General features: G+C 44.4%; 1 protein-coding gene across 1 annotated transcript in view; it reads left to right on the forward strand.

Annotated features, from left to right (window-relative positions):
- The window catches only part of CCDC73 (coiled-coil domain containing 73), a 140,459-nt gene that overhangs the window by 123,762 nt on the left and 4,608 nt on the right, over positions 1-12,089 (forward strand). Inside the window, exon 16 of the mRNA XM_078853444.1 lies at positions 10,308-10,441. Within this exon, the coding sequence (XP_078709570.1) occupies positions 10,308-10,441 (134 nt within the window). The remainder of the gene's footprint in view (positions 1-10,307; positions 10,442-12,089) is intronic.

Here is a 12,089-nt window from a genome sequence, read left to right on the forward strand (position 1 = left end):
GACGTGTTCTCCTACTGGTTTTTGAATGTTATAATTCCTGATGTCAGATTTGTGTCCATTTATTCCTTTGCGTAGAGACTGCTCAGTTTGGCCAATGTACATGGCAGAGGGGCATTGCTGGCACATGATGGCATATATCACATTGGTAGATGTGCAGGTGAATGAGCCCCTGATGGTGTGGCTGATGTGGTTAGGTCCTATGATGTTGTCCCTTCAATAGATATGTGAACAGAGTTGGCACCGAGGTTTGTTGCAGGGTTTGATTCCTGAGTTGGTGTTTTTGTTGTGTGGTGTGTAGTTGCTAGTGAGTATTTGCTTTAGGTTGGGGGGCTGTCTGTAAGCAAGGACTGGCCTGTCTCCCAAGGTCTGCGAGAGTGAAGGATCGTCCTTCAGGATAGGTTGTAGATCCTAGATGATGCGCTGGAGAGGTTTTAGTTGGGGGCTGTAGGTGGGGGCTGAAGGTGACGGCTATGGGTTTTCTGTTACTTTCTTTGTTGGGCCTGTCTTGTGGTAGGTAACTTCTGGGTAGCCTTCTGGCTCTGTCAATATGTTTCTTCAATTCACCAGGTGGGTATTGTAGTTTTAAGCACGCTTGATAGAGATCCTGAAGGTGTTTGTCTCTGTCTGAGGGATCGGAGCAAATGCGGTTGTATCTTAGAGCTTGACTGTAGACAATGGATCGTGTGATGTGGTCTGGATGAAAGCTGGAGGCATGTAGGTAAGTATAATGGTCAGTAGGTTTCCGGTATAGGGTGGTGTTTATGTGACCATCACTTATTAGCACTGTAGTGTCTAGGAGGTGGACCCCTTGTGTGGACTGGTCCAGGCTGAGGTTGATGGTGGGGTGGAAATTGTTGAAATCCTATGATTGTGTTTCTAGTGGGATCCCACAAGCATTATTCTTGGCCCAATGCAATTCAATATCTTTATCAATTATGTGGAAGAACGTAACTACTGTAAAAATTACAGATGACACATACATTGATGGAGCAGTAAATAATGATGACAGGCCTGTTATAAAGACCAAGTTAGAACACCTGAAAAAGTGGGCTCATTTGAATAAAATGTTTTAATACAGCCAAATGCAAGGTCAAATATCTAGGAACAAGGAATGTAGGTCACAAATTAAAGATGGTAGTTCGTATCCTGGAATGCAATGAAACTGAAAAGAACTTAGGGGTAATGTTGGATAAGCAACAGAACACGAGCCTCCAGTTAGGTATAATCGGGGAAATATTGAGGCAGTGAGCTAGTATTACCTCTGTATATGGCATGAGACAATACTGTGTCCAGTTCTGGGGCTCACACTTCAATAAAGATGCTGAAAAACTGGAAAGAGTTCAGAAAGCGCTACAAGATGCCTCATCCGGCACCAGCGCAACCAATATGGACAAGATCCCTGTCCCTCCAGCACTGACACCAGGATAATCAATACTAGTGGAATCCTGCCTCTCCAGGGACCTCCGCATATCGGACGTACCGGAGTCCCTGCTTCTCAGTACCGGGACCTATGTACTGAGCCTGTGCTTAGCACGGGAATATGCCATGCCATGCTCCTCCACTCTCTAGTGAGGGTTCAGACAGTGAACCAGAGGAGGTGGCATCACAATACTCCACTCAGGCCCCATATGGTGCTCAGAATCAACAAAGCCCTAAAATATGCCTTCAGGGGGCCCCACCACCACCATCCTGGTTCAGCCACTCATGGGCACCACCGCCAGGATCCATGTCTCCCGACTGGCCCTATTGGGACCCTTGGGCAGCATATCACTGGCATGCCTCTCAGGCTTCAAGCCTCACCTGACAACCCTCAAGACACACCCCCTCGGCCGCAGCATCCAGAGCTTCAGAGCCTCCACAAGACATTATAGAGGAACAGGAGGGTGGTGCCGAGGAAGAACTGACACTGAGGACCATATTCTCCTTCTCCACAGGTGAAGCAGTAATGCCTTCCCCACCATCTCTGGAAGATGACTAGTCTCTTCCAGGAGTTAGCAAAGAGTTGCAGACGCTCTCCAAATACCACTGGAAGTACACTCACCATTGACTCCTTAACTTGACATATTCCATTCTACCTCCTCCTCAAAGATCACTCCTCCCTATTAAACCACCTTAGACTCAGCAAGAACCATACAGCAAACCCCAGTGTTGGTAGTGCCTACCTGCCAGTGGGCAGACAAAAAAATAATATGTCCCCACCAATTAATCTGAATTCCTCTTTTGCCAGGTTCTGCTCAGAACACATCCAACCTCCCTGTTTCACATGAATCAACTGAGTCACCTTCCAATTTTTTACCCCAAGCCTCACCAACAGGGAGGCTGTATTGCATACACTAGATGTCAGGAGAGCCCTGGTCTTCTTCCTGGACAGGTAAAAGGTCTTCAGGAAGTCCCCTAGGGTTTTCCGCTCCATTGTGGAAAGATCCCAGGGTTCAGCAACATCAGCCCAAAGGCTCTCCAAGTAGGTCTCAAATTGCATCAGACAGTATTACCAAGCTCGCAACATGACCCTTCCAGACTCTATTCATACACACGCCACAAGGTCAATCTCCTCATCTTCTTCCAGAATAGCCTTATCTCAGAGAGCTGTAGAGCAGCGACATGGGCATCAGTCCACACTTTTGCAGAACACTATGTGATCACTGGGGACTCCGCCTCCAATGCCATCTTCAGCTCCACAGTGCTGTCATCTGTAACTGACCTGACTCTGAAGTCCCAGCCGTCCAGAAGGGGTACTGCTCAGGAGTCACCTACAGTGGAGCACCCATAGGGACACTACTCAAAGAAGTTACCTTGTGCAGTAATGATGGTTCTTTGAGATATGTATCCCTGTGGGTGCTCTGCAACCCACGCTCCTCCCCTGTACTTCAGAGTTCTTGTCAATGAGTCTTCTGTAGAGAAGGAACTGAGTGGGGGTAGCTTTTATGTGCTGGCTAGCCTCATGGTACAGCCAGAGCAGAGAGAGCACATGTGCAGGCCTAATGGACACTGCTACTGAAGTCTCCAATCAGCAGCACAGGGACGCAAACACACCCACAGTGGAGTACCCATAGGGGGACACATCTCGAAAACCCATAGTTACTGCACAAGTTGAGTAACTTCTTTTCAGCCATTTGGTCCTTCTGCAGCACTGGGTATTCACCAAATGCTTGACAGTCACACCAAGGGTGTAATCCATGTGGACAATGGATCTCAAAGAAATACAGGCACAGTAGGGTAAGTAACTACAAAACTTTTACACATTTATACATCTGGTTAGATTAGAAGATTATGTTGCCATGTGGGATACCTGACTTCAATTCTCAATACAAATGCATTGCTCTCAGACTGGTGCATTGCAGAAATAGTTAACAGCCTATGTGAGGGAATTCCTTATCCCACTCAATCACAATTCTGCCAGTGAATTAGGGAGTGACATTGATAGGTTCCAGAGAGCAGCCACAACACATGATCTCCAGGGTGAACTGGGATGAACTGGGAAATAGTAGACCTTCCTGAAGAATAATAACAAAACCAAACAACAAAAAACTAATGAAATAGAACATTATAATTAGACTAAGGTCTCCTGCTGCTACATACATGTGAAGGCATTTACAAAAATTAATGCCAAGGCAAAGCACATATGTATATTCATAGTAAGATAACTTTTGCTACTGTACCAAATGATTATGTTACTTTGCTGCATCAACATTGACTCATAACAGTAACTGACTACGCTGACTGGTTTAGAAAATAGACTTCAGCCCTGATCCTGCAAAGATTTAGGTATGTGCTTAATGTCACTATTCATGGCATGGAAAGTCTTTGCAGCATTGGGCCTTACTGTGTGCTGCAGCTAATCTATAGTACAGCTTAAATATAGCACCTGATTAAATGCTTATGGTCCAATTTTCAGAAATGCTGGGCACCACAACTCCAGTTACATCAGTGGTTGCTGTGGGTGCTCAACACCTCTGAAAATCAGGCTAATATTGTTTTAAACATATCTAACTGTAATAAGAAAGCTAGTTCCTGATTAGCTAGTTATTTAAAATGGCATTCAGTTCCTAATGATAAGCCATTCAACAATTTGACAGAATGGCACTGATTATATTTTATCATCTTACTCAGAAGCTGGTATTCATAGACACTCATTTCAGGAATCAGTGTTTTAACTAGAAGCTATGATTTACGATATAAAAACTTGTCTACTATATGAATATTGGAAAAATACTTCTTTGAGTAGTGTCCCTATGCATGCTTCACTGTAGGTGTGCTTGCAGCCCTGTGCTGCTGATTGGAGAACTTTGATAGCAGTGTCTGTTTGGCCCACACATGCGCTGTCCCCCTCCACGTGCTGTCAACAGCACCTGGCTAGAGACAGAGATATTAGCTGTCCATTCATCAGATAGTTAAGTTCGAACAGTACAGTTAACAATCTACTAATCTTTCTTTGTTATTTTAGTTTCCTTTGTTTTTTTTCTTAAAAAACAAACAACCCCCCCCACTTTATCTACTTCTTCCCCTTTTTCCGGTTCACCTGGGTTTAAAGAGGTGCCTCTCCTGTTAAGAAGCATCTTTGTAAGGGAGGGACATTCCTATTGTGTCCCTTGCCTTGGGGAAAACCACATGCCCCAGAAGTATTTTTTTTGTCAGCAGCTGAAGCCATGATCTCGAAAGGACAGACAGCTCAGACTAAAACTCCTTCTAATGGAGGCAGCTCTCCAGCCTCCTTCAGACCCATGTCAAAATTTACCCAGAGGATGGGAATCTTCACCACAGCCCTCTACATCCACAGACAATTAATCTAAAGCCATGAGACACTCACATATAGCTTCAAAAGAGAGCTGCGAGTCCCCAGAGTGAACCCCAAACAAGCCAGAAAAGATCCCCAGCATGTTATATATCATTGTACTGAATGGTACTGAAACCATCCAAATGCAGTACCCAGAACTTGCACAGTACCATCCCAATGGAGCACGTTGATATGCCTGAAGACCCGATGGGCACAGGCACCAAAGCAAAGGTACCAACTGTGAGAGATAAGGACAGAGACCATGCTTTGGGGAAGGCTCCCTCAGTATGGGCAATGGCTCTGGTACCAGCAATGGTATGCCAAACAACTTCAGAGCATTTAGCCTGGTCTACATCACCAATCCCGTCAGCACTGTCGTCTCAGCACCGGCAGCCACCACCAGTACCAATCTCCATGGCACCACAGGAGTTCAGATACTCGAAAGACTTCACGGTATCTGATGTACCTGGGTTTTCCCTACTTGGTACCAGGGCTCCGGTACTGACTTTACCTCAAGCTCGAGAGTTTCCACTGGCACCATGCCATGCCCCTCCATTCTCCAGTCGAGAGTGAGCAGGAAGAGGTTGTCTTTGCTCTTTCCATGCACCTTATAGTGCCCATTACCAATCTGGGCCTCCGGAGCCGTACTGCCTTCTGGACCCTCAACCACCCTGGTATGGATGACAATGTACTTCCTGCCATCCCAATGGCCTTACTGGGACCCATGGGAGGAATATAGATATGACACCTCCTGAACATTTAGTGTGGGTCACCGTGAATCAACAAGGGGCCCTCCATCAGCCTCTGCCGACCTTGACAAATAGGTCACACCACTGACCAACATCTCGTCCTCATTGCCAGATGAGGCAGAGATGCCCCCTCCGCCATCTCTTACGAATGACTTTAAATTCTTTCAAGACCTAAGAGGGTGGCAGACACTTTGCAATCGCCTCTAGAGGTAAAAGAATCACACCACAATTGCTTCTAGAGGTAAAAGAATCATAAGCTGATAGACATTTTACACTCCTCTTCTTTATCCAGAGAAGCCTTCCCCATCAATGAGGCTTTCTTGGATCCAGCCAAATTGATATGGCAGACCCATACATCGGTCACACCAATTTGTAAGTGATCTGATAAGAAATACTACATCCCAACCAAGGGCACAGTTTCTTTTCTCCCATCCACCCCCTAATTTGATCGTTGTGGATGTGGTGAACTCCAGAGGTTGTCAGCACCAGGTGAAGTCCACCTCTAATGATAGGTATTAGAAACGCCTCAACCATTTTGGAAGAAAGGCTTATTCTTCTGCCACACTACAATTCCACATCGCAAATTACCAAGTGCTAATAGCAAAATATAACTACTTCAATTACTCCAAACTCAATTTGTTTATTGATCAATCACACAGAGATAAGTTTAGGGCCATTATCGAAGGATAACTCGTAGCCAAGATGGCACTTCAATCACCACTTGACGTAGGCAATACTGCAGCATGATCCATCTTCACAGCAATTGTGATGCAACGAGCCTCTTGGCTACATTTATCTGGCTTCCCGAAGAAAGTACAGACAACCATGGAGGACCTTTCCTTCAAAGGCACCAAACTGTTCGCAGAAAAGACGGACGCATCCCTCCACACACTCAAAGACTCCAGGGCTACTCTTTGGTCGTTGGGGATTATACACCTCACAGAAGAGAAAATAGAGTCTTCAGCCCTCACTTAAATCATGCACAGCACCCTATCAAACTCAATGCTTTTATGAGCCACAAAGGAAAAAGGCCAGATTCTCAAAGCGCAAACTATTGGGCACACAGCCTTCCCTCTTCCCAACCATCCACTTCAGAACATCAATTTTAATAGATTAGTTGGGGCACCGGCAGACCACTCCCTCCAACACCATCTGATGCTAAACAACTCTTCACATCCCTTTGGATGCCACCTGGCTGTTCCATAGCACCTGGGATCGGATAACATCTCACAAATTGGTGCTACAAATCATCCTTAATGGGTATTCCATTCATTTCACCTCCCTTCCCCTGCCCCCACAACACCTTTCCCCATCCCTCTTCAGGGACCCTCCTCATGAGAGTCTACTGTGACAAGAGATAGATCAACTCCTCTGTGTAGGAGCCAGAGAACCAGTACCTCAACAAGTAGGAGGCAAAGGTTTTTACTCTCGTTACTTCTTAATAATCAAGAAAAAGTGGGGTTGGAGAGCCATACTGGACCTCAGAGCACTCAACAAGTTCATTAAGGCTCAAAAATTCAAGATGGTCATTCTAACAGCGAGTATTCCAGCTTTGGAACAGTGAGACTTTTTTGGCCCTCAACTTTCAGAATGCTTATTTCAATCTTACCATCCCACAGATGGTTCCTCATGTTTACCCCAGGACAGGACCACTACCAGTACAGGGTACTCCCCTTTGGGCTATCATCGGCTCCCAGAGTATTCTCCAAGGTCCTCATTGTAGTGGCAGCTCATCTTCATTTCTAGGGAATCATGATCTATCCCCATTTAGACAACTGCCTCCTCAGGGCTCGTTCCTTCGACCAAGTTCTGCAGGTTACCCATATGACTATGGACTTATTCAGAAGCCTGGGCCTACAAATCAATGTCCAAAAATCGATGTTAACCTCAGTACAGAGATTAGAATTTATAGGAGCCAATCTCGACTGTCTCTGAGTGAGCACTCTCCTCCCACAATACAGATTTTATAAGAGTGGAATAGATTGAGGAGACAGTGCAAACCAGCCCTCAAATATCAGCCAGACACGGCCTTCAACTGTTGGGGCCCATGGCTGCAGGCACATTTGTGATAGCTTATGCCAGGCTTTGCATGAGGTGTCTCCAGTCATGGTTCACCTCAGTTTACAGGCCAATCAGAGATACCCTAGACAAGCCCCTATCATTACCCACCGAGGTCAAGCAGTCCTTGAAGTGGTGGAAGGACCCAGCAAACATCTGCACAGGGATCTCGTTCACACAGCCCAGTCCCCCTCCAGCACTACTCCTCACCATTGACACATCCCTCATAGGATTGGGAGCACATCTCAACAACCTCATAACACAGGGAAAGTGGTCACCCAGGGAGGCATTTCTTCATATCAGTCTCCTCGAACTCAGAGCGGTCAGGAATGCATGTGCTTATTTCCTTCTGCTGATTAGAGGTACGCACACAAGGGTCATGATAAACAACATAGCATGTATGTACTACATAAATCATCAATGGGCGCCAGATTGCTTTCCCTTTGTGAGGAAGCACTAATGCTATGGAACTGGTGCATTATGATATCAACGGCCTACCTACCAGGAGTGCAGAACACGACAGTTTAGCGTCTCAGGCGCAAGTTCCTACACAACCACGAATGGGAGATAACTCAGTAGTACTCTATGGCATATTCAGACATTGAAGGACACCGACAATAGACTTGTTTACCTTACCTGAACAAGTAATGCCCATGCTACTTCTCCAGGGCAGGCCTCAGTCAGCACTCTTTAGGGGATGCTCTCTTTCTCTCATGGGACAAGGGCCTTCTATACGCCTTTCCCCCATTTCCTCTATCGCTGAAAGTCCTAATAAAAAGAGAAAGCAAATGTTTTACTGACTGCTCCCATCTAGCTGAGACAGACGTGATACCCTTACCTGTCACAGCTGGCAACATGTCTGCTAGTCTCTCTCCATACCTTCTCTCGCAGAACGAAGGAAACACTCTCAACCCCAACTTGCGGATACTCCAACTCAGGGGTGGCTCCTTCATGGTTCCAGCACATATAAAGATCCAGCTCTCAAGAGGTACAGGGAGTGTTACTACATAGTGTGAAATGGGCTACCCTGTTTACTTACCTGCAAAAGCAGACTAGATATCTGGTTTGGTGTAATTCCAAGCAAATTTCCCCATCTGCTACTCTCCCAATGGTACAGGAGCATATACTGACTCTCAAGAAATCAGGACTGTCTCTTAGTTCGTTCAAAGTTCACCTAGCAGTCATAGCAGCCTTCTATGAACAAATAGAGGGATTCTCAGTGCTCTCACCCAACTACAAAACAATTCCTTAAGGATATAGCAAATCTTTTTCCCCAATCTAGATGCCCCACCTCAATATGGGACCTAAACTTAGTACTAAAGAGCCCGACTAGACCACCCTGTGAACCCATGGCCACTTGTTAGCTCACATACCTGCCTATTAAGACAGTGTTCCTGGTGGAGATCACCTCAGCAAGGAGAATAGGGGAAATAGCAGCACTAGTGGCACCCCCACCCACTTATATTATTTCGGCACAAGGTTACTCTCAGACTGCACCTGAAGTTCATCCCCAAGATGACCTCATCTTTTCACATAAACCAACTGATTCACCTCCCAAAATTTTACCCTAATCCTCACTGTGATAACAGGGAGGCTTTACTGCACACCCTAGATGTTAGGAGAGCCCTGGCCTTTTACCTGGCCAGGACAAAGGCCTTTAGGAAATCTAATCTTTTCCTTTCCATTACGGAAAGATCTAATGGTACAACGATATCAACCCAGAGACTCTCCAAATGGGTCTCGAACTGTATCAAACACTGTTATCAGGTTCACAACATAGTGTCCGGAATCCATGCACACTCCACGAGGTTTGTTTCCTCCTCTGTCACCTTCCTCAAGAATGTCCCCATATCAGAAATCTGCAGGGCAGCAACCTGAGAGTCTGTGCATACCTTCTCAGAACACTGTGTGATTACTGAGGAGTCCGCTTCCAATGCTATATTAGGCTCTGCAGTATTGTCATCCATAACAGCGCCAAAGTCCCAGCTTCCCATTAGGGATACTTCTCAGGAGTCATCTACAGTGAAGCACCCATAGGGACACAACTCAAAGAAGAGGAAGTTACTCACCTTGTGAGCAATGATGGTTCTTTGAGATCTGTGTCCCCAGGGATCTCCAAGACCCACCCTCCTCCCCTCTTCGCAGTTCTTGTTAAGGACTCTGCAGTAGAGAAGGAACCGAGCGGGATTCACCTGGGCATGCTGGTTGGCCTCCTGGTAGAGCATGAGGAGGTGACAGCGCATATGCAGGCTGAATGAACACTGCCACCAATGTTCTCCTATCAGCAGTGCAGGGATGCAAGTGCACCTGCCATGGAGCACCTATAGGGGGTCACATCTCAATGAAATATCATTACCCCACAAGGTGAATAACTTCCTCCTCTTTGGAATTATTTACCAAAAAATACCTTTTAATTTTAATACTGGGACTCTTTGTAATGCATTATATAAAAGAAATGATGGTAAACAGTACTTTTTATTAAAATGGAAACTTTATTTAAAAAATAATTCTTGCTGCTCTGCTATTGAAACAGAATTTCTGGCAGTAAGATCAAAGTGTAGAAAAACAACAAAGTATAAATGAGGTAAAATCAAAACAAAAATTCTGTGATTTAAAACAAACACTTGTGGTTCTTAAGATCAGAGATAAACCAGAAGTTTGGTCACTCTAAAATTAGTACCTAGAAAATGAATTGCAGTTGTTACCATTTCCTTTTTGTCAATCAGATTCTACCAGTATTAACAGAGTTGCTGACACTTTGAATACCTCAAGTATCCATCGAGGTCCCAAGAGAGATCCCAGTGAAGAATGGAATGCAATAGCAAAGACTTTTTATGATTCTTCTTTTCCCACAGAACATGTAAGTCAATTAAAAATATTGCAGAGCAGACCTCGGTGAGCTAATTCCACAGATATGTGTAGAACTGTATGCATCTGGATGTTTTAAGACCTAGTCGATCTCCAAAATAATATCAAGAGGGCAACATGGCACCATTTTTCACAATTAATGTTGATAGAAAACAGCAGGAAAAAGTCACAGCATATAAATCAAGCAGATGCTAGCCAGTCTGTTTTGGGAGGAGAGGGTGAGGTAGTTCATTATGTACCTCAATAAAAATGATCACCTACAATATAGGAAGACAAGCATATTATGTTCCTTTTATTTGTTTACTTATCTAATAAAATAATTCAGAATATATATGAATTGCAATAGCTGTTAGCTAGTTTGTTCTATGCTGCAATAAAATATATATTGCTCATTGCTTTTGAATTTGTTCATTATCATCTTTGTTTGATAAGGCAGAATATTCACATTGGTATACATCAATGTATGCATAAGCAGAGAATTAAAAGAGGAAACCTGTCATTCTCTAGGGTCAATTTGTCATATAAGAGGAAACTAGCCATGCTTCACGTTGCATTTTGGAGATCTCTGTGGTACGTAACACTTTATGCAAAACCCTGAAGAAAAGGGCTAAGTCTGGTTTCTGTCTCAAAGAGACAAGTTCTAAGGCACAATATTAAACATACCTTCAAAGGGTGATTTTTTTTGGTGACAACTTGTGAATTAACCATCTTGGACCTTCCATTTTGGAAATGATTACTGAGAAGATGGTGGGCAGTCAACTGGATCCTATTGGTCTGGTTTCAGGCCTGGGTATGTAGAGATAATTATACTGACATCTTCATGTGATAGACCACCAAGGTTAGAGGTCTACTGATTTTATTGAATCACATTCAATACTATTTCAGCACCATTTCAGTACCATTGGCTCACTTGTTCTCTGGTAGCACTATTACTTCCTTTTGGATAAATCTCAAAGGGTTGTATTGAACAACTCAGCTGCCCAAAACACTACTTCCATGTTATCAGTATTCTTTTTCAACAAAGATGAGGCCACCTGCGAAAGTTGAGTTGTTTTGGGCTGCATGCCCATCAGTATGCTCATGATACTCTTTTGCCTAACTCAGATTCCACTGTGTTTGCTCTTTCCACATGTGACAGAGATAGGAATAAGGATAAGGATGAGCTGAAGTTAATGCTGCGTGGTAGGGAGAAGTACCTGGATAAATTGGCAGGGATTATATCCACTCCTTTTAAACAGTGGACATGCTATATCTGCCCTTAGTTAAAATAGTAGACCAACATGTCTTAGCTACAGCAAGACAAGAGGTTGCAGTTTTTATTTTAATATACACACTTCTGACTGCATGTATACCCACTTTTGTCACTTCCAGTCTACACTACTGAACTGTGCTCTACCTAGGGCTATTCATGAAAGCCAAGCAAAGACTTCACCTGGGGGAGAACGTAGCCGCTTGCCTTTGTGGATTAGACATATGTGAGACATAACTAGTGTATCTTGCTGACTTATGACTTCAGGTGCATTTCAAAGTGTTGAATCTATAAAGCCCCAGTCTGGGATTTTGCTTCTGCCTCTTCCCATTCGTTTTGGTATTACAGTTGTAATAAGTTATTTCCTCAAGACTAACTTTTATGGGCATAA

The sequence above is a fragment of the Lepidochelys kempii genome, chromosome 6, assembly GCF_965140285.1.
Source record: "Lepidochelys kempii isolate rLepKem1 chromosome 6, rLepKem1.hap1, whole genome shotgun sequence".
Taxonomy (NCBI): Eukaryota; Metazoa; Chordata; order Testudines; family Cheloniidae; genus Lepidochelys; species Lepidochelys kempii.